Source organism: Liolophura sinensis, chromosome 4 (assembly GCF_032854445.1).
Source record: "Liolophura sinensis isolate JHLJ2023 chromosome 4, CUHK_Ljap_v2, whole genome shotgun sequence".
Taxonomy (NCBI): domain Eukaryota; kingdom Metazoa; phylum Mollusca; class Polyplacophora; order Chitonida; family Chitonidae; genus Liolophura; species Liolophura sinensis.
Genome location: NC_088298.1, coordinates 24,916,897 through 24,941,835, shown reverse-complemented (window position 1 = coordinate 24,941,835; position 24,939 = coordinate 24,916,897). Strand labels below are relative to the sequence as shown.

General features: G+C 39.3%; 1 protein-coding gene across 2 annotated transcripts; it reads right to left on the bottom strand.

Annotated features, from left to right (window-relative positions):
* Window positions 1-3,686: 3,686 nt before the first annotated feature.
* Window positions 3,687-24,936, bottom strand: LOC135464651 (cyclin-Y-like). 2 transcript variants are annotated; one of them, XM_064742132.1, is made up of 9 exons: window positions 24,622-24,936; window positions 24,067-24,278; window positions 16,878-16,955; window positions 14,932-14,975; window positions 10,050-10,265; window positions 8,922-9,041; window positions 8,179-8,345; window positions 7,386-7,548; window positions 3,687-5,043 (listed from the first exon to the last, which is right to left on the bottom strand). In XM_064742132.1, exons 2-9 carry the CDS (start codon window positions 24,236-24,238, stop codon window positions 4,924-4,926), a joined length of 1,080 nt encoding a protein of 359 aa, XP_064598202.1. In that variant the 5' UTR covers window positions 24,239-24,278; window positions 24,622-24,936; the 3' UTR covers window positions 3,687-4,923. The 2 variants fall into 2 exon arrangements, with proteins under 2 accessions (XP_064598202.1, XP_064598203.1); XM_064742133.1 differs by having other exon boundaries at window positions 24,067-24,264.
* Between the last annotated feature and the right edge of the window lie 3 nt (window positions 24,937-24,939).

Below are 24,939 nucleotides of genomic sequence, written 5' to 3'. Positions count from 1 at the left end.
CTGTCAGAATTTATCATCAATTTAACATACACAGTTACACATTTGACTGGCCTTGCATGATCAGCATTCGCTCCACTAACAACTTGCACACAGAAGTAAAGATGTTGGGTCTAGTATATAAAAAAAACCCCAAAAACCTGTTTTCTTAATCCAGTTTAAAGTCAAATTGTAAACAGCAGACAAAGGGGAGGTAATAACTAAAACCCTAATTTAATTTCTCCCCAGATTTGGAGCAGTTTTCTTTGGCAGTTGTCTGCTCCTGAGCTGAAGTATTTGGGTTGAGATGTATGACAATGGGGTGTATCTTCCTGTGCAATGGTGACTCCTGGTCCATGCAAAACTTATGTCGTTTTTATATTTTCCATAAGTTTCATAATAATCTCCTCACTGCTGATCGTAATATGGAGTTTTGTACATAATAAGCATGAGGCCATCTGGTGGCAAAGAGAAACAAGTTTAGGTCTAAGCTCTGAAATGTCATGGCCCTTTTCTTTGTGTAACAAAGAAGTTCTGTACAAAGGGCTTAAAATACTTTAAAGAAAATGGTGAAACTAGGACAGAAACATAGTGAATTACACATCTCAAATATTACAACACTAACCACGCAGAATGAAACGAAAGCACAACCTCTTGACTCTGAAAATGACTTAGCCATTTTCACAGAATCACGGTTGTGCACCTGTGAAAATGACTTAGCCATTTTCACAGAATCACGGTTGTGCACCACCCATTCAGATAAAACCCTTAACTGCACATCAGTATCTCTTATCACAAACATACGTGAGGCTGACTGCACACGAATATATAATGATGAATGCACTAGCTGATGTTAGTGGGGGTAGGGGCCAAGATTGCAAACAGAAATCAGATAAGAGAATAATTCGTATTGTATTATTCGGGCTGGTTTTGATACAAGTGACATTTTACATATAACAAATAAGCAAAAAGTTGGGGATATATTCTGTTCTAATGGTTAATGTTAAAGTGTCAACCTTCTTTACTCTAGCAGAGAGGCAACAGAGTTCAAATTAACGTACATTTACATGTAAAGCACACTGGGATAGGGAACCACATGGGTACAAGGTAAGAGTGTCATAATGCACCTTTGGAATTATGGTAAGGTCTATGGAACACTTCGGCAGTAACTTGCCGTAATGAAAATTTCATTTAAAGAAAAAAAATTCAGAAAGTATCCTGTACATAGACATGTATAAATTTAAAAATAAAAAAAGACAGACTGAAGTTATATTATTAGTGTAGGTTTTCCTTTTTGAAATATTCAGGTTTTTTTCAGATAATTAAGCTTTCATAAGGATCTCACAAATAGCCTTCAATTCAGGGGCATGCTCACCCAGGCCTTGGTCTACAGCAAGTAAATAGTTTGAAAAAGCCACAATTCCTATTTGATAATGACACATCATATGACAAATTCTACTTCATACTGAAAACGAAAGTTGATCCTGAAAATGACAGTGAAGTTGTTTCTACGTATTACAAGTTGGAAGACTTTAATGGGTAATGACTTGGAATTTCAAAACTTCCAGCAGTTACAAGTTAGATTTAGTTTTAGTACCAAAAACCTTTACCTTAATCTCAATTTAGCACAACAAATTCGGCCTACATACTCAATAAACATTTGCTGGAAAGGGCCCTTACAAATTTACTCAGATAACGCATTCTGGTTGTTATAGTTTGCCAAAACTAGGATCCTGTTGACCTGGCTTGTATGCTTGAGAATCTCGCCCCAGATGACCTGGCTTGTATGCTTGCGAATCTCGGCCCACAAGACTTGGCTTGTATGCTTGCGAATCTCGGCCCACAAGACTTGGCTTGTATGTTTGCGAATCTTGCCTCAAATGACCTGGTTTCTATGCTTGAGAATCTCACCCCAGATGACCTGGCTTCTATACTTGAGAATCTCACCACAGATGGCCTGGCTTCTATACTTGAGAATCTCGCCCCAGATGACCTGGCTTCTATGCTTGCAAATCTCACCACAGATGACCTGGCTTCTATACTTGAGAATCTCACCACAGATGACCTGGCTTCTACACTTGAGAATCTCGCCCCAGGTGACCTGGCTTCTATACTTGAGAATCTCGCCCCAGATGACCTGGCTTCTATACTTGAGAATCTCGCCCCAGATGACCTGGCTTCTATACTTGACAATCTCACCCCAGATGACCTGGCTTCTATACTTGAGAATCTCGCCCCAGGTGACCTGGCTTCTATGCTTGAGAATCTCGTCCCAGATGACCTGGCTTCTATGCTTGAGAATCTTGCCCGGCAAGACTTGGCTGGTATGCTTGAAAATCTCGCCCTTGATGACCTGGCTTCTAAACTTAAGAATCACACCCAGGTGACCTGGCTTCTATACTTGAGAATCTCACCCCAGATGACCTGGCTTCTATGCATGAGAATCTCACCCCAGATGACCTGGCTTCTATGCATGAGAATCTAACCCCAAATGACCTAGCTTCTACACTTGAGAATCTCACCCCAGATGACCTGGCTTCTATACTTGAGAATCTCGCCCCAGATGACCTGGCTTCTATGCTTGCAAATCTCACCACAGATGACCTGGCTTCTATACTTGAGAATCTCACCCCAGGTGACCTGGCTTCTATGCTTGAGAATCTCACCACAGATGACCTGGCTTTTACCCTTGAAAGTTTCACCCCAGTTGACAGGATTTTAACAATAAGTTGACATGAGCATTATCACAGCAATGAAAAAACATATGAAAGTTGGAGAAGTTTGGTTTAATTGCTTAATATATTACCTTGGTACCCTGAAAGGATACTGATCAAGATAATTTGGATTGTTTTCTTTGAGTGTCGACACTTCACGAGTCTTCAACATGGAGGATCAACAAAAAAGGCCAACCGTTTACTGTCTGTCTTGTGGAAATACAGACACAAATAATGCTGCACTCTTCCATTTGATGCTATTCAGGAAAAGACCATGGCATACTGACATGATGTCCTACCAGCATGATGGCATACCGACATGATGTCATACTGACATGATGGCATATCGGCATGAGGTCGTATCGGCATAATGGCATGATGTCATATCGACATGATGTCATATAAACATGATGGCATAATGACATGATGTCATACCGACATGATGTCATACTGACATGATGGCATATCGGCATGATGGCATACTGGCATGATGTCAGACCGACATGATGTCATACTGGCATGATGTCATACCGGCATGATGGCATAATGTCATACTGGCATGATGACATAATGACATGATGTCAGACCGACATGATGGCATAATGGTATACCAGCATGAGGTCATACCGGCATGAGGTCATACCGACATGACGTCATACTGGCATAATGACATGATGTCATACCGACATGATGGCATACCGGCATGAGGGCATAATATCATACTGGCATGATTGCACACCGGCATGATTGCATATCGACATGATGGCATACTGACATGATGTCATACCGACATGATGTCATACCGGCATGATGTCATAATATCATACCGGCATGATTGCATACTGGCATGATGGCATACTGGCATGATGTCATACCGACATGATGTCATACTGGCATGATGGCATACTGCCATGAGGTCATACTGGCATGATGTCATACTGACATGATGTCATACTGGCATGATGGCATACTGGCATGATGTCATACCGGCATGATGGCATAATGTCATACCGGCATGATGGCATACCAGCATGATGTTATACCAGCATGATTTCATGATGATCATGTCATGATGTCATAAATGCCTGTTCATTTAATGGGCAAAATGTTTCCAAAGTACACTTCCTGGCGCTGTAAATTATAAATCTCATTGAAACATGACATGAGTTCTGTTCTACAAAGTTTGCTTAACTTGACATCAGTTGTGTTCTACAAAGCTTGCTCAAGGACTTCAAATAGTCTAAAATGTTCTCTGTGCACAGAAGTAATGGCCAAAATTAAGATTTTATGACTTTTATCATTTTTAAAAATGTAAGTTTTGGTGTTAAATTTTTAGGTAATTTACGGTATACATGTACTTGTTGCAACAGTTTTCTAAAAATGCCTCACTGTAATGCCATCGTTCCAGCGAAATCTTCCAGTGCCTTTTGGTAGTATTTGCAAAAATGAAATCAGGTTATTAGAGAGCTGTACAATATACATGTATATAACAGTTCATTAATAAATCTGAAAAACAATTTCCTATACAACACACGTCATACATGTTGTACATGCACACAGTACATATTAATAAATAAAAAGAAGATTTTGGATCCATAATTTACAACCAATTGGGTCATATTCTGTTTATAGATATATTATAACACAAGAATCCAAAGCAGACCTAAAAAAGTGACTTTGGAGAGAAGAATTAAAAAAAAAGTGAAAACCACATTACAATGATACTTACTTACTTGCTACATCGTCAAGAAGCCTGGATACCATTCACATTCCTATAAAATGCATTAAAAAAATTACAAAAAAAAAAAAAAATTTACATGTGCCTTTCACATCGCTTTTGATAAACCATATACAATTATTGTAGGATTAAATAATCTTTCTCGAAAGTGACCTAAAATCCTGACCACTGTCACCACATTGTTAACATTTACACAATAGCTCCCTCTTCTGAATGCAGTTTCAGGGGAAATAACTCTGGGAACAGGGTATCCTTTCCTGGATGCTTCTTTCGATCATTGCTATAACAGTAGGGCTGTACAAAAAACATGGAACAACAATGACACCACCATATCACAAAGTTTCACAGCTGTAGCAGAAGAGGAAGTCATTGATGAGAATATTATAGCCATCTTCCTTCGAAGTGTTACTCTTCGGCTGGAAGGTAGCTTTGGTATCACTCTCCTGCATCGGGGAGAAAAATGTTCTCTAACAATTGGCCTACTTCGTTTAGATGCTATGACAAAATGGCTTTTGTGCTCCTTGGTAATGAAGTTAGTCCATCTAGACTAGTAGAACGTCGCAGATCTGTTTTTAACCACATTTTCATCTTGTCTTCACATACACTAGACATAGCCTGTGAAAAAAAGAGAGGAAAACAAATTACTGTTTTACATGTAATAGGCAGATTTCAAGCTCAAACTGTTTTGTCACAAAAGGCAAAAACAGTCCTGCTGTATCATGTGACTTGTCAAAAATGTTAGGCAACCTCTGCTCACATTAATTTACCGGTTGCCTGTATTACTGTGTTCTGGACACCTTACCCTGTCTTAACATTCAGCTCAAACGTTCAGCTCCTCGGGTTTATCTATCATTCGTCTACTCTGAGTTACTTCTCGTGAATCTTTGTGTCAGGCGCCCATTTTATAGTAAATGTGATCAAAAATAGTTGCCTATTATTTATGATGGGTCACGTAATAGAGTAGGACATGTTTTATCTTCAGCAATAAAAGAGTTCAAACTCCAAACAATTATTGATTGACCATGATAAAGCCAATGCCTCTAATCTCACATAAATGAAAACATGTTTTCTGCTTGCCTTCTAAACACACGTGCATACAAATTTAAAATTATTTACTTGATTTTATGATTAATGCAGTTCACAAGAAAATTCACATGGATTTGATTGTGGTCATTATTATGATTGGATAAATTTGGATAAAATTGTCACAAAATGATAATGTCACGTTACATTAGTCACATGGTCATAGTGTTGGGCAGGAATAGTTACACTGGGAGTGCAAAAACAATTTTAGGGGGCGCATCATCTTCGACAGAGTGTAGCAATGGGACTCTACTGAGCGAAGCGCAGGGAGCCTACAGGCCGGGGTCCAGGGGCAATGTAGGTCCCTGGACGCCATTGGCTTCTAGATTGTCTCTGATGCAATCAGAGTGAATTTAGTGATGAAAAAAAATTACAAACAGGACATCAAATTTTTTGAGGAAAGAATAAAGAGTTAAAAATGAATTTTTTTTTGTTTTTTCTGTTTAAAAATTATTTGAAAATTATTTTTGTTTAATTTCATGGGCTTGTGCACATCTAGCCTATCACCCTTGACATCTAGCCTATCATTCTTGACATTTAGCCGATCACTCTTGACATCTAGTCTATCAACCTTGACATCTAGCCTATCACTCTTTACATCTAGCCTATCACTCTTTACATCTAGCCTATCCCTTGACATCTAGCCTTTCACCCTTGACATCTAGCCTTTCACCCTTGACATCTAGCCTATCACCTTTACATCTTTTACACATTTATATGAGCTCCTGATACATGTACATGTAAATGTAAAATTAAATGATAAAAACTGCAACTGCATTTAGAGAAAATTAATCCCATAAGCCACACCCAAAGTGTAACTGAGTTCCATAAGCCCTCGGTCGATAGCAGAGACACAGCCAGAGGGATGGCGTTTATAATAGTGACACTCTCTGGAAGTCAAGTATTGTTGCTATCTACTTTTCTTTCACTTTCACCCACATGCCAAATGACTGATCAAACTTAAGAAAATGAACTCCCACTTTGTTTACCCATCATGCCCTAATTCACCAGGGCTTGTATATACATGCTTAAATCCTAATCTGTCCTCACTGCTGTTAAAATTTAGCTGGCCTGCCGGACTTTCTTACGTAACTCCTGCCAGCCCGGCAAAGTGTTTACTATCCACAGGCCAGCCAGCTAGCGGTTATTTCAACTAGCCAAACTACATCCAATTAGACAACAGCTGTTTTACTAGCTGACAGGTTAAATTCCAGCCAATCAAAGACCGTGTATTATGAGAACAGTCAAGTCCCCCCTGAAGCTGGCTCCTTGCACCGTTATTGTTGCTGACAACAATGTGAAGTAAAAGATACACGGATCATTACAGGCACAGCTGAGCCATGCAGGAAATATTTTGCATATATTGTGACCACTGTGGGACCCCAACAAAGGGAGATAACCTACTCAGCAGACACATTTGACGTTGTCCGCAGAATTCGAGAATATATCTATTCCCCACGTGACTGCTGTTGTCCAAAGAAAAGCAGAGCATTTTGTCTGATGCGGGATAATGCCTCAAATGACACATCTAGCTTCCTCGTCTCTAATTTTCTCACAGTTTGACCCAAACTGTCAAAAACGTCACAAGATTGGATACATTTTTCTGTCTGGGTCAAGTTATCACAAAGTTCCAGATGCTATCACTCGGTACATTTTGGGTCAATCTGTCAGAAAATTGTACACAATACTGTTTTGTCACATTACACCACAGTTTTGGCCAAATTTGGAGAAAATTTCACAGGATCTTTTGGCCATGCTTTCTCACAAAATTCCACGTTGTTTTTTTCACATCTATCACAGTTTGGTTGAACTCCCCACACCCAGTATTTGTTTTTTCACGTCAATTTCCACAGTGACAATGGAGAAATTCCTACCTCCAGTTTTAGAGCCCTTTCTTTGCTGAGAGGTTCCAGTGGAAAAGACAAGTCGTGGGCGTCGGCCAGCGCCCGAAGATCAAAGTAATACTTGGCGTAGACACTAGATGGTACGTTGATGTTAAACTGCAACATTTCCAAAAACTGTCGTTCCAATTCATTCCTGAAAAACATATCCAAATTTACTGTTAGATTAAACTTGATATTTCTCTCCTGAATGAAGACTGAAATGCTGCAACAGCAAGAGTCTAAAAGATTTTAGGGGAGACATTACAGAGATTAAATTTACCAGAATATTTGTTTATTTATCTGACTGGAATTTAACGCTGTACTTAAGAACATTTCATTCAGCAGAATGTATCATTTGGGGACAGTGAGCTTTGAAGACGCAAGATTATCACAGATGTGGAAATGTCATTGATAGTTGTGGAAGTGACAGGTAGTAAAGTCTGTGTAAGCTTATCAACACCAAAGCACCTGGACAAAAAGCAGCCTTTTGATTTACTTATTTGATTTGTATTGATGAATTTTTATTTATTTGTTTGGAATTTCACATTACTTAAGAATATTACACCTGTGTGGCCAGAACTGTGAGGGAAGCAAATCTGGGGGAAAACTGATGACCATCCACAGGTTGCTGACAGACCTTCTCACATATGACCGCAGACAAAGCATGGTTATATGAGTGGAGGAAACCAGAGAGTCCAGAATGTACCCATGACCTGCCAGGCACCTGACAAATGACAACCCTTTATGCAGCCTCTATTTTCATGCACTGTTGCGTTAAACTCACATGTCTTCGACTGAGATATCTTTGAGTATTTGGCAATAATCAACGTTCCACACGGCTTGGTCATCCCAGACTTTTGACGCCAGCAAAATAGCCCCCAACACAATCCTCTTCCAATTGGCTGGCGAGAGATCAAACTCTGCATTCATTAACAATCTCTCCAAGTACACCTGAAAAAGTGTTCAAGAGAAAGAGAAGCCAATCACACTTACATAAGAAAATTGGCAACGTACCAGTATATGAAATAGACATATAGTAAATGATCCAAAATTTTGCCCATCACAGTCTCACCTTTACCCGACTCCAAAAGTTCTGCTGTTCATAGAAAGGCGTTTTGAGGTTTTTTTGGAAGGCCCGATGATATCCTTCGGGTAAAGTGTAAATTTCAGCATCAATAGTAATAGTTTTTGACATTTATTTGTCCCTTAAAATGCAATTTCTTTGAACCACTCATTGTTTACCAAAGGAAAACCCTGATTACGATAAAAGGGTGAATCAACTATTCCAACAGAGATTTTCTTTTACTCAAGAATATTTCACTTACATGTATACATGTTACAGCATTATGGTGGGAGGAAACCCACGACAATCCGCAGGTTGCTGGAAGACCTTCCCACTTCCGGCCGGAGGGGGCAAGGTCAATATTATTTAAACATATATAGTGATACCATGTTTGGTCGCACAAAGAACACAGATTCAAAATCCAAATTAATAATAGCCGATTTTTCATTTCATAACATACTTACCAGGGTAACTATTGCACATTCGGCTGTCAACTGTGCCGCGTTGAACAATGTCCTGACAAATCTGTAAATAGTTTTGTGTTCAGGGTCCCGTTTGTCGTAGTCACTGGGAACATGATCCTTCTGTTATCAAAACAAAAGAAAAATATTCCATTCAATTCTACCCTACTTCCACTTTTACAGAGGCTTTATCCAAAAATTCACATTCACTAATCAGATCAAATTTTTCTCTTGTTACAAAGAATAGCACAAATTATTTGAGAAAATACCAGATTCGTACCTGTACTATTTGTAGTGTTAAAATGATTCAAAAGTCTCTAAAAGTTATGAAGCAACCTGCATGATAAATTTTACAAACTTAATTGCCCAGTTTGGATGGTAATGTGTGCAGATATTTTGTGAAAGCTCTGGACCATTCTAAAGTAATATCAAAAATTCCTTTGGATTTGCTCTTGATTGTATGTATATATATATATATATATATATATATATATATATATATATATATATATATATGTATGTATAAGTACATGTCAGTTTTCACTCAATAAACATTCACTGAAGAGGCAAACAAAAACTTTGTCAGAACACTGAAACATCAAATACTGGCACTGTGGTGAATGCAAAGGTGACTAGTCACTCCACCCCCATTATCTTTATCGACAACCCCAGTCCGACAAACTTTACACATGGAAATATTTGCCATTCCTAATCCAGCTCATGTATTGTGTCTAGGCTTCCCAAACAGGCCTTCTGCAGATTTTGTGCAGATCTGACACATGACGTCAATAATGCATGCAAATATAACATGCATGCCTGCAGACTGAGCTTATTGTGGTGAAATGTCAGTTCAAGGTGACGGGACAAGGAATCTAGCGTCACCATGTTTAAATTGTGACGCAATGATTACGACTTTGCTGGCATCGTGACGCTGCAGAATGCACAGTCTTGTAGAGCAAACTTAAAATTATGAAGGAGGCCTACATTATATACATACAACCTTTCTTAGCGTCCGATACTTCACAAGAAATTGGATGTTCAGATATTCACGTTCCAGTACAGTTAGTTCTTATCAATAAACCACAGACACAAATTAGATGAATGACGTAAAGCCCACACTTGTAAACTTACCGAAAGCGGATGTAATTTTTCATCAAAAATGTCCATATATTTGCTGTCTATCATGTCCACCCCTCCATTCAGGTCCCGGTTTTTGATGTGGAAAAAAATCGCCAAGGCAACAGCTTTGATTGTATTTTTTAAATTGGGCTGTGAAACAGTAGAGTCATCTATAAATATTGTTGAACACGAACTGTATTTCTTTGAGAGCCGGCCATACTGTGGTGTCTGCAAAAAAAAAAGAAAAGAGATAAAAACATTTATTTACATACATGTATTTGATTGGTGTTATATGACATACTCATGAACATTTTACGTACAGGAAACTGGACAGAGCCCTGGAGAAACCTACAGCCATCCACAGTTTGCTGAGAGACCGGAGAGAAAGCCAGCATGAGCAAGAATGGAGTTCACAGTTACCACATCAGCCAGTCTATTGGTCCTTGTACAGTACTATCACACCATGCCACGGAAGTCCTCAAATTAAAAACCCTTCTCAGCAATTACCGAATGCTGCGGCTCTCTTAAAGTGCCCTTTGTCTCAGAACAACAGCCCAAATTTATTACGTACAAGTGAAGATAAGTAAGCACCAACTATTTTGGAAAATGCCATATACGGGAACTGGGAAGATTTGGGCTACTGACTGCACTATATACCGAGTGCTGGCCACATTGTGGACTAGTGGGCTCAGGATAGATATTAAAGGACAAGACAGCACCTGGCTAAAACAAATTTCCATCAAAAAGTAGAATTTTCAAACTTTCCAAAAAGTATCATACTTTGTTATTTTAATGAGATTTCAACAAATAACTAAATGACAATACTGCACAGATGGCTGGTGTGAGTCAAGGCAGCCATCTTGAGAATTTTATCCAATCAAACATGTTGCTATCATTGCACAGCCTAAGCTGTGACGAAGCCTTTACCCATTCACTCCATGAAATGACATATGATAACAGAGAACTACTGCAAAAGAAATCATTTTGAGATCGTTGACAATTTAGTTACATGTAGCCGCATGGCCATTTCACATAGTGTTGTGAGACGGGTCTGTATCATTTAAGGGCCACCAAAGACGTAAAATCAGTTGATTTACAAGCCTTGTCAATACATCTCCTGTCGTCTGTGCTATCATGTCCAGTCTACAAACCACCTATTTATTAATCGGGTCAATGCATCTGCGCTGTCTCCTATCGTTTATGCCATCATGTCCAGTCTACAAACCACCTATTTATTAATCGGGTCAATGTATTTGTGTTATTTCTTTATTAATCGGGTCAATGCATCTGCGCTGTCTCCTATCGTTTATGCCATCATGTCCAGTCTACAAACCACCTATTTATTAATCGGGTCAATGTATTTGTGTTATTTCTTTATTAATCGGGTCAATGCATCTGCACTGTCTCCTGTCGTTTGTGCCATCATGTCCAGTCTACAAACCACCTATTTATTAATTGGGTCAATGCATCTGCGCTGTCTCCTATCGTTTATGCCATCATGTCCAGTCTACAAACCACCTATTTATTAATCGGGTCAATGCATCTGCGCTGTCTCCTATCGTTTATGCCATCATGTCCAGTCTACAAACCACCTATTTATTAATCGGGTCAATGCATCTGCGCTGTCTCCTATCGTTTATGCCATCATGTCCAGTCTACAAACCACCTATTTATTAAACGGGTCAATGCATCTGCACTGTCTCCTGTCGTTTGTGCCATCATGTCCAGTCTACCAACCACCTGTTTATTTATCGGGTCAATGTATTTGTGTTATCTCTTTATTAATCGGGTCAATGCATCTGCACTGTCTCCTGTCGTTTGTGCCATCATGTCCAGTCTACAAACCACCTATTTATTAATCGGGTCAATGCATCTGCGCTGTCTCCTATCGTTTATGCCATCATGTCCAGTCTACAAACCACCTATGTATTAATCAGGTCAATGTATTTGTGTTATCTCTTTATTAAACGGGTCAATGCATCTGCACTGTCTCCTGTCGTTTGTGCCATCATGTCCAGTCTACAAACCACCTATGTATTAATCAGGTCAATGTATTTGTGTTATCTCTTTATTAAACGGGTCAATGCATCTGCACTGTCTCCTGTCGTTTATGCCATCATGTCCAGTCTACAAACCACCTATGTATTAATCAGGTCAATGTATTTGTGTTATCTCTTTATTAAACGGGTCAATGCATCTGCACTGTCTCCTATCGTTTATGCCATCATGTCCAGTCTACCAACCACCTATGTATTAATCAGGTCAATGTATTTGTGTTATCTCTTTATTAAACGGGTCAATGCATCTGCACTGTCTCCTGTCGTTTGTGCCATCATGTCCAGTCTACCAACCACCTATTTATTAATTGGGTCAATGCATCTGCGCTGTCTCCTATCGTTTATGCCATCATGTCCAGTCTACCAACCACCTATGTATTAATCAGGTCAATGTATTTGTGTTATCTCTTTATTAAACGGGTCAATGCATCTGCACTGTCTCCTATCGTTTATGCCATCATGTCCAGTCTACAAACCACCTATGTATTAATCAGGTCAATGTATTTGTGTTATTTCTTTATTAATCGGGTCAATGCATCTGCACTGTCTCCTGTTGTTTGTGCCATCATGTCCAGTCTACAAACCACCTATTTATTAATCGGGTCAATGCATCTGCGCTGTCTCCTATCGTTTATGCCATCATGTCCAGTCTACAAACCACCTATGTATTAATCAGGTCAATGTATTTGTGTTATCTCTTTATTAAACGGGTCAATGCATCTGCACTGTCTCCTGTTGTTTGTGCCATCATGTCCAGTCTACAAACCACCTATTTATTAATCGGGTCAATGCATCTGCGCTGTCTCCTATCGTTTATGCCATCATGTCCAGTCTACAAACCACCTATGTATTAATCAGGTCAATGTATTTGTGTTATCTCTTTATTAAACGGGTCAATGCATCTGCACTGTCTCCTGTTGTTTGTGCCATCATGTCCAGTCTACAAACCACCTATTTATTAATCGGGTCAATGCATCTGCGCTGTCTCCTATCGTTTATGCCATCATGTCCAGTCTACAAACCACCTATGTATTAATCAGGTCAATGTATTTGTGTTATCTCTTTATTAAACGGGTCAATGCATCTGCACTGTCTCCTGTTGTTTGTGCCATCATGTCCAGTCTACAAACCACCTATTTATTAATCGGGTCAATGCATCTGCGCTGTCTCCTATCGTTTATGCCATCATGTCCAGTCTACAAACCACCTATGTATTAATCAGGTCAATGTATTTGTGTTATCTCTTTATTAAACGGGTCAATGCATCTGCACTGTCTCCTGTCGTTTGTGCCATCATGTCCAGTCTACAAACCACCTGTTTATTTATCGGGTCAATGTATTTGTGTTATTTCTTTATTAATCAGGTCAATGCATCTGCGCTGTCTCCTATCGTTTATGCCATCATGTCCAGTCTACAAACCACCTATTTATTAACCAGGTCAATGTATTTGTGTTATCTCTTTATTAAACGGGTCAATGCATCTGCACTGTCTCCTGTCGTTTGTGCCATCATGTCCAGTCTACAAACCACCTGTTTATTTATCGGGTCAATGTATTTGTGTTATTTCTTTATTAAACGGGTCAATGCATCTGCACTGTCTCCTGTTGTTTGTGCCATCATGTCCAGTCTACAAACCACCTATTTATTAACCAGGTCAATGTATTTGTGTTATCTCTTTATTAAACGGGTCAATGCATCTGCACTGTCTCCTGTCGTTTCTGCCATCATGTCCAGTCTACCAACCACCTGTTTATTTATCGGGTCAATGTATTTGTGTTATTTCTTTATTAATCAGGTCAATGCATCTGCACTGTCTCCTGTTGTTTGTGCCATCATGTCCAGTCTACAAACCACCTATTTATTAACCAGGTCAATGCATCTGCGTTGTCTCCTGTCGTTTGTGCCATCATGTCCAGTCTACAAACCACCTATTAAAGGAGAACTGTCCTGGTTTTATTTCTCACTTCACCTAACTGAAAGGTATACCTGTGACATGAAAAAAAAATGAAAACCAGAAAATGCATCCAGAGATTCGTATTACTTGTAGAAATTAACACCAAAAATCCAAGAAAAAACTCACACTGCTTGTCTGCCCATAAATGGTGCTTGTGTGCCAAATATGCATGACATAACAGTGGTACTCCAGTTTAGAGGCACAAGGTTGGCTACATTGGATCTTATCCACGTTTTTTAACAGGGAAACTGCTTTTGTGACCGGGAGTGTTGAGAATAATAGGTACTGCTTCTGGTTTCAACCATCATCAGATTTTTCATTCCATTCCACTTTGGAATCCAATTCCAATACCCATTTTTAGCCTGCAAGCTGGGTCAAAACACGCCTTGTCAAAATGGTTGGAGCAAAATTTGGAGTGCTTATTCAGCACAAAATGGTCACGTCGCATGGCCATTATCAATTTTTGTCGCATGGAGGGGTCTGATGGGAAGGCACGAAAACTAATTCCATCATAATTCGGTGTTCATAGCTACACAAAACGGCATTGTTCCACTGTGACGTCATAAACTAGGGAGGACTTCGAGGGCAGATAACCGTGTAGAGAATACAAAGCTTCATAAAACTCGGCCTATCGGCCTTGAAAAAAATTGTTTTTTTTTTCACAACATCTAGTGATTTTAATGGTCTAAATCGGTTCCGTGTGTCAGATACTTCTAGGGTCAACCATGTCCATTTTGTGAGAACACTTTGATCAACCAGGATACCTCCACTTTAACTTGTGACGTGAGGCTGTGTAGGTAACTCCTGAGAGGGCTTCCGAGTTATAACCAAATATGAAAGCTTTTGGCTAAGAAACAGGAGAGAAATTTTAGTCAAACTTACATGATTATGATTATCATACTGACTTCGTCGTCTAACTTTGTTGTCTGAAAAAGAGAAAGACACATTATATAACGATTTTCATCATTTACTTCTCAAAGTAATTTCTTAACATGTGGACTGAGTTCAGGGAGTGGGGATGAGAGCATAACATTTTATTTATTCATTTATTTGACTGGTGTTTTACGCCATACTGAAGAATATTTCACTCATACAATGGCGGTCAGTACTAAGTTGGGAGGAAATGGGGCTTTGCCTGGGGGAAGTCCACAACCATCCACAGGTTGCTGCCAGACCTTCCCACAAACGACCAGTGAAGAAGCCAGAATGAGTAAGCTTTTAAGTCATCAATTAACAAAAGCCAATACCATACAGAACTTCACAAATAATTTTCAACAATACAAAAGGACAAATTATTGGCAAGAATCTGAAGCAGGATTTCACCTATGTATTAATAAAAAATAAAGTCATCATGCCAACAGTAACAAAGAAACAAATTATATCACCATGACAACAGTAACAAAGAGACAAATAATATCACCATGACAACAGTAACAAAGAAACAAATAATATCACCATGACAACAGTAACAAAGAGACAAATAATGTCATCATGCCAACAGTAACAAAGAGACAAATAATGTCATCATGCCAACAGTAAGAAAGAGACAAATAATGTCATCATGCCAACAGTAACAAAAAGACAAATAATGTCATCACGTCAACAGCAACAAAGAGACAAATAATGTCATCATGCCAACAGTAACAGAGACAAATGATGTCCTCACACTAACAGTAACAAAGAGACAAATAATGTCCTCACACCAACAGTAACAAAGGGACAAATAATGTCCTCGTGCCAACAGTAATAAAGACACAAATAGTGTCATCACGCCAACAGCAACAGAGAGACAAATAATGTCATCACGTCAACAGTAACAAAGGGACAAAAAATGTCCTCATGCCAACAGTAAGAAAGAGACAGGGCCTGATCTACATGTTGGCTGAATGTTTGTGGACCCTTCCGAATTTACTAATTGTCTACTTCACCATTTTTATATGCAAATATTACAAAAATATGAGCCCTGGCTGTCCAGTGGTAACCTACCAAGGGCCTGTTCGCACCTATTAGATTAAGCTGGAGCCTATAAACAGAGTCCTGGACGTCCAGTGGTAACCTACCAAGGGCCTGTCCGCACCTATTAGATTAAGCTGGAGCCTATAAACAGAGTCTTGGACGTCCAGTGGTAACCTACCAAGGGCCTGTCCGCACCTATTAGATTAAGCTGTAGCCTATAAACAGAGTCCTGGACGTCTAGTGGTAACCTACCAAGGGCCTGTACGCACGTATTAGATTTAGCTGTAGCCTATAAACAGAGTCCTGGACGTTCAGTGATAACCTACCAAGGGCCTGTCCGCACCTATTAGATTAAGCTGGAGCCTATAAACAGAGTCCTGGACGTTCAGTGATAACCTACCAAGGGCCTGTCCGCACCTATTAGATTAAGCTGGAACCTATAAACAGAGTCCTGGATGTTCAGTGATAACCTACCAAGGGCCTGTCCGCACGTATTAGATTAAGCTGCAGCCTATCAATAGATTCCTGGATTTTCAACGACAACCCACCAGCACTGATTGTTTCTACGCTGTACATGTGACTTACTTGCGAGGACCATTTGTTTGGGATATATGCCAGAAAATTGTCTACACAGGTGTAATTGTAACTATTGCCTTTATTTTCCTTTACGACATTTTATTTTCAAGGTTTTTCAAACATGTAAATACCTGTATATGTACATCCGTGTCTTCCACAGCCAAAAATTACTTGGATAATCCAAATTTTGCCAAAATCACATGATTTTCGAGTTTTGCTTTTATACCCCTCTCCAAAATTATGACAAGATTTATTCTGCTCTTAAAACAACAAACCACATTAAAAAATGAACTTACTTTTCTGAATCTCACTCTTTGAGCGAGCTATAAACATTGTACTTGCTGTTGGGTTGTTCGATGGGTCAGCCTCATTATCTGAAAAATAGAAAGAAATTACATTACAACTAATTGACTGTTCCTTCTCACAATATTTACACATTTTTTTCACTGATATAATGATGGTCAGATGATGCAGACTTATTGGTTGACCAGTCTCACGTCCTAATGGACAGATACAGTGACAATGGGTGAACAAGTCACATGTACTAATGGACAGATACAGTAACAATTGGTGGACAAGTCACATGAACTAATGGACAGATACAGTGACAATGGGTGAACAAGTCACATGTACTAATGGACAGATACAGTAACAATTGGTGGACCAGTCACATGAACTAATGGACAGATACAGTAACAATTGGTGGACAAGTCACATGAACTAATGGACAGATACAGTGACAATGGGTGAACAAGTCACATGTACTAATGGACAGATACAGTAACAATTGGTGGACGAGTCACATGAACTAATGGACAGATACAGTAACAATTGGTGGACCAGTCACATGCACTAATGGAGAGACACAGTGACAATTGGTGGACCAGTCACATGTACTAATGCACAGATACAGTGACAATTGGTGGACCAGTCACATGAACTAATGGACAGATACAGTGACAATTGGTTGATGAGTCACATGAACTAATGGACAGATACAGTAACAATTGGTGGACCAGTCACATGTACTAATGGACAGATACAGTAACAATGGGTGGACCTGTCACATGAAGTAATGGACAGATACAGTAACAATAGGTGGACGAGTCACATGTAACAACTGACAGGTACAGAAACAATTGGTGGACCAGTCACATGAACTAATGGACAGATACAGTAAGAATTAGTGGACCAGTCACATGAACTAATGGACAGATACAGTGACAATTGGTGGACCAGTCACATGTACTAATGGACAGATACAGTAACAATTGGTGGACAAGTCACATGAACTAATGGACAGATACAGTAACAATTGGTGGACAAGTCACATGTACTAATGGACAGATACAGTGACAATGGGTGGACAAGTCACATGTACTAATGGACAGATACATTGACAATGGGTGGACAAGTCACATGAACTAATGGACAGATACAGTGACAATTGGTGGACCAGTCACATGAACTAATGGACAGATACAGTAACAATTGGTGGACAAGTCACATGAACTAATGGACAGATACAGTAACAATTGGTGGACCAGTCACATGAACTAATGGACAGATACAGTGACAATTGGTGGACCAGTCACATGAACTAATGGGCAGATACAGTAACAATTGGTGGACGAGTCACATGTACTAATGGACAGATACAGTGACAATTGGTGGACCAGTCACATGAACTAATGGACAGATACAGTAACAATGGGTGGACGAGTCACATGTACTAATGGACAGATACAGTAACAATGGGTGGACAAGTCACATGAACTAATGGACAGATACAGTAACAATTGGTGGACCAGTCACATGTACTAATGGACAGATACAGTAACAATTGGTGGATCAGTCACATGAACAAATGGATAGATACAGTAACAATGGGTGGACCAGTCACATGTACTAATGGACAGATACAGTAACAATGGGTGGACGAGCCACATGTACTAATGGACAGATACAGTGACAATGGGTGGACCAGTCACATGAACTAATGGACAGACACAGTAACAATTTTGGTGGACCAGTCACATGTAATAATGGACAGATACAGTGACAATTGGTGGACCAGTCACATGAACTAATGGACAGATACAGTAACAATTGGTGGACGAATCACATGTACTAATGGACAGATACAGTAACAATGGGTGGACCAGTCACATGAACTAATGGACAGATAGAGTAACAATTGGTGGACCAGTCACATGTACTAATGGACAGATACAGTAACAATTGGTGGATCAGTCACATGTACTAATGGACAGATACAGTAACAATGGGTGGACCAGTCACATGTACTAATGGACAGATACAGTGACAATGGGTGGACAAGTCACATGTACTAATGGACAGATACAGTGACAACTGCTGGACAAGTCACATGTACTAATGGACAGATACAGTAACAATGGGTGGACCAGTCACATGTATTAATGAACAGATACAGTAACAACTGCTGGATAAGTAACATGTACTAATGGACAGATACAGTAACAATTGGTGGATCAGTCACATGTACTAATGGACAGATACAGTAACAATGGGTGGACCAGTCACATGTACTAATGGACAGATACAGTGACAATGGGTGGACAAGTCACATGTACTAATGGACAGATACAGTGACAACTGCTGGACAAGTCACATGTACTAATGGACAGATACAGTAACAATGGGTGGACAAGTCACATGTATTAATGAACAGATACAGTAACAACTGCTGGATAAGTAACATGTACTAATGGACAGATACAGTAACAACTTGAAACTGAAAAGTGTCATCGACCACTTATTATGGCAATGAAGACCCCTTAAGTTCTCAGATTATCCACAAATTTTCCGGTCCTAGACCAGAAATGAACTCACAACCTTTGTCTGAGCAAAACAAATACAAGTGTCTGAACCGCTCAGCCACAAACTGCTCTCCGCTGACACGACTGAAGTCTAGAAGCCGTTTTTACTAGAGCTATTATGATATTTTAGATTCTTCACAGTAGCCTAGAACTGTGCTGTTAACCTATGAAATCCAGGTTGGGCGAAGACTTTTATTATCATCAGGTCTTCAAAGAATATGTGGTAAGTCTGTATTCAAATTTAAAATCCAGCAATATTATAGTGAACAGGAAGTCTGCCATTATATATACACAGAAAAATTGACATAGGACACAGTTATCACAGAAAAATATGTAAAAAATTCACTCTGAATAGCCAGGTCGTGAAAGCCCTAAAACGGCACAAAACCTATCGGCTCTCTATTGTCAGTGTGGTTTCTTATAATGGATAGACAGATATTGATGCAATAAATTGGATTTTTGCAGTTAGTTTAAGTGTTAACCTGACACATTTTGAATTACACACACTTACGACCAGAGAACTGAGAACGGCTGCCCTTGTCACAATGCATTATTTTACCTTAGTGAAGTCAGATTTACTATGAAAATATCTTCCCAAAATCTGAAAGGGTCTGTTGTGAATCAGAAGGTCGTGCTATGTTTGTTAAATTCCCTGGTGTCGATACAGCCAGCTAGGCCAAATGCTTACACCCATGGTGGACGAAGGCGGGTAGGACTACTGAAACACGACGCTAGTGTCCACAAACATCGCGCACACTAAGCGCCAAATTAAAAGAAACATCGGTCCTTTGAATACAAAACAGGGTTGATACTCTTTGCTTGGGTATCAGGCATTTTTGTTCGTATTTTCTGATTGTTACATTGTCTACACCGATAGTACAGAAGAGCTCCCAGGTTTTGCAATGTCACTGTAGATAGCAATGACATGGCAAAATGACGTCACCAAGTGGCCAGGTACTGATGATTGTTTGCTATTTATTTTGTTCATAAGCGGTGTAGAATTTATAAAATATTTTTACAGCCTTTCTGGAATACTACTTCATTAATGAATTCAGCTTCAGTGGTTGACTTCACGTTCACTTTACGGTATAAGTAGATGTGCATACAATCAGGTCTACAGCGTAGGTAATGAAAAAAGCAAAAAGAATTATTGTTAGCATGTTCAAAAGTACATGTAATCACGGCATAATGCTTTTCTTACCTCTAAAATATAATCACCGTGTACATGTTTGCTTATTTATTCATTTATTTCAATGGTTTTTGATGCTATGCTCCAGAATATTTTCACTTATATAATGTACACATGTATTTGTAAATGATCTTACATGTATTTGTAACATACATGCAAATACCTAATCTTACATGTATTTGTAACTAATCTTACATGTATTTGTAACATACATGCAAATACCTAATCTTACTTGTATTTGTAACTAATCTTACATGTATCTGTAACATACATGCATACAACTAATCTTGCATGTATTTGTAACATACATGCATAACTAATCTTATGCATAACTAACCTTACAACATGTATTTGTAACATACATGATGCATATAACTAATCTGACATGCACATGTCACTGCAACTGATCTTATCACAGTATGAACTCATGAGAAGCTTTCGCCCAAATGACTGGCGAAATCGGACACTTTTACCGAGATACATGTACAATCAGCACACTAGAGTAATCAGTTGCCATGGCAACAGGTGGGAAAATGCAAACACAGTGGTAGAAAAGGAATGTTTTTTCCATGGTGGGGGTTACTGGAGGTAGAAGGGGTAGGCATGAGCTAGAAATTCCAGCAGGTAAGTGATCTGTGGGTAACACAGTATTGAACAAACCTACCAGGCAAGTAGTTTTACAGAAAGACAAACAAACTTTATGTGTCGGGTTTTAGGCTGGAGGAGACATTACAATATTTGTGCTCTTGCACACCCCAAGCAACATGTAACTCTGCACTATTTTTACAAGCAATTAGAGCACAATAATGTTGAAGAGGGGATAAAACTTGACTCCGGGTTTATATTAGACAGGGACACCTCTTTGTTTTGCTCTTTAAAAATAGTGTCAACTTATTTCCTTTCACACTTCGAATGTTACATATCCACGTCATGTACCTTTTCTACCAGCCGAGCTTTATCACTGATTTCTGTGACTAGAATTCCAGCAATACAACATGTCGACTGGCATGGAGAACTGTCAAAAATTCACTCATCTAAATTAACTGTCTGTCTCGTGACAAGTGGGAGCTTCTAAGCTCGTTAGTATAAGGAGAAAGTAAAACTGACAAAATGAAAATAAAAGTAAACTGACCATGAAGACATCTTCTTTACAGACTGGAACCTGTTTTTAGCTATAAATGTACAGTCACTGGTAACTAAACTAAATATTGATACATCAAGTTTTGAAGTCAAACTCTAAATTCTGGCCCTATCAAAATTCCGATGACCTGAGAAGGTAACTTTTAGCTATAAATGTACAGTCACTGGTAACTAAACTAAATCCTGATACATCACCAAGTTTTGAAGTCAAACTCTAAATTCTGGCCCTATCAAAATTCCGATGACCTGAGAAGGTAACTGCTTATTCAGACTGAGGGAATGTGGTTTTGGAAACAAATCATTATTTAATTTTATTTTATTTATTTATTTGATTGGTGTTTTTCGAGATACTCATGGGTTTTTTCTCTTATTTGATGGTGGCCTGTATAATGGAAAACCCACAACCATCCGCAGGTTGCTGGACAGCCCTCCAACAGCAAGTACAGCTGGAGAGGAAGCCAGCATGAGCTGGCTCGAACTCACAGCTAAGCATTGTTGAGAGGCTCCTGGGTCATTGCATAGTGCTGGCACACTAACCACCTTGGCCACAGAGGCACCCTCATTAATTTATCATTTCTGAAATTATATTTTGTATGAAAATGTGAAGTGTACAGATTTTAGCGCTGAAAATTGTTCAAGACCACTTCGAGTGTCCCAAACATGAACCTCATCCATGTAGTCAGGTATATATTGAATTTTCCAAAAAACATAAATCATGTTATAAATTTATTTACTTATTTATTTATTTCATGTTTTACGCTGTACTGAAGAATATTTCACTTATATGACTGCAGCCAGCATTATGGTGGGAGGAAACCAGGCCACGACCATTCATAGGTTGCTGGCAGACCTTCCCATGAACATAAACTCAGCCATTTGACCAACAGACCTTCACCACTCCAAGTTGACCGGTTCAAAACTTGAAGTGGTGAGCACAAATTTTTAACACATGAATTTGTTCTGCTATTTTAACAAACTACGTCTAGTACACGTACCTGCCCCAGTGGGTTGCCTTGCCAAACATCAAACATTAATAATAATATAGTCTACCCTGTCACTCACAGGTTTAGCCACGGCGGTGTCTGAGTGGTGTCCTGCTCTTAAAAAATTTACACAGGAGGGATAGAGAAAATAGGAGAAAATTGGAACTGAGTCGACCTGATTTCAAATTCTAGTTAAATCTATGCAGCCACTGTACTCAGACAACCCTGAATGTAAATTGTCAACAAATTTGCCCACCGACATACTGCCTGTTTTGGCGTACTAGAAAAGTGTTCTCTGATCTGGATGGGTTATTATATAATTCCTTAAATTAAGTTCTAATAAATAAGTCCTTTCCTGCCCTACCTAAACAATACATTGTTAGTGTTGAAAATTTTATGAATTATGTTTTCAAAATGCATCCAAAGTAAATCCTTACTGGGCGACTTTTGTTCAGGATTTAAGGCATGTCCTTATGCTGCCCACCATTAAGCAAGAAACTAACAAATTTGCCAATTTTAGAATTTCACAAATGACTGGACAGGAAACCGAATTCATGGGTCAAGCACTTTAAGCATGAGTGAGCACTGAGATGATACACAGCTGTGGTGGTCAGGTGGTCAACATTTCTACCACATTCTAATAAGAATAAGCATGGAAGTCCTAAGCTAAACATATAGAGCTCTACTAAATATATGCATTGGCAATTAAAATTTCCACTCCTGCATGGAGATGGCATAAAGCTGGTCTGAAACTCATCATCAATATTCACAGTTTCTCATGGGGGGAGTGGGGGGGGGGCACTGATGTGATTAAAGCCTCTTATTAAGGAACAATTGTAACATGAATTAACATGGGAATATAATACATGTAGTATTTTCATTTCATAGAAATTTCCACTTACATGATGGCGGTCAGGATGATGAATGGGGAAAACCACAGACCTTTTGGCAAGTTAATGACAAACTTTCCCCACATGTGATATCCAGATATGCAAACCATACTGGCTGAACACAAGTGGTCTTCAGTGAACATCAGAAAAGGGATGCACAAGAGTCATCAACCACTTACTGTCACCAAGGTCCCACAGACAGTGAGAGCACTGAGGGAATCCACTTGTCAGTCCAAGGCCAGGCTACGCCCACTGTATGCTAGCAATGTTGCTGCCAGACCTTCCCAGAGAGGAAGAAAACATACGAGCTATGTTAAACCTTCAAGCTTCACACTTTAGTGTGTATGTGAGGGGGGAACTGTTTCAGACTGTATGCATTCGAAAGTTCATAGTTTTAACAGAAAAAAATATATTTTACAAACCTTCAGGCTCTCTTTCACTGATATGTTGAAGTATTGGGACATTTGAATAGCTGGCTTGAGAATTCCTTTGGCGATCTTCAGCATGAGCTGCGGCAGGCCTGTATGCCTCCTTTCGCTGGTCTCGGCTACTCTTAGGGCTAGCATAAATACAGCATGACTGCTTGTTCCCCATTGCGCTCCACCACTCTCAGACTTCAGCTGGCAATCAGATTCTTGTGAAAATCAAGCAATTTCGGCCAACGTCCAGCACACGAAGCTCTGTACCCATCAAGGACGGGCTCTATATCATTGAATGTAATATTGTTTTTCCGCAGCCTATAGACCTACATACATACACCTGACCTTGTGTTTAGCAATCGACACACTCAAAGTATTCACTGCCAAAACAGTATTTTCCATAAATAATGACACACAGGCCGTCTACATAAGGAAATAAAACAAAAGCTTAGATAGTCAAAAATATCTTTCAAATGTGTTGTCACTGCTGATTCATTCTAAAGCCACACACGTCACATCGGCTTTAATGCGCTAAATATAGAGGAACAAATTACTCACATTCTTGCCACATTCAGTGAAAGTGTGTCTAGTTTATCCAAGACGACCAATTTCTTCAAATAAACGTCACGTGCTTTGAATTATGGAATAATGAAAAGTGACAGGTGTTTTCATGGGTTCCGATATGCGTGAGCCACGCTTCGGTTATCTGTTCAAGCTTGCATAAATCCATCAACCTGATAGTTCCTAAAATTTCCCGTGTCCCATAAGCGTTGGCAACCATGCAAACATTCACGTATACTTCAGTTCCTCGATGGCTTCCCCAAAAGGCAGCAAATGTGGAATTCTCAGTAATGTTTCACATTTTTCGACATCTTT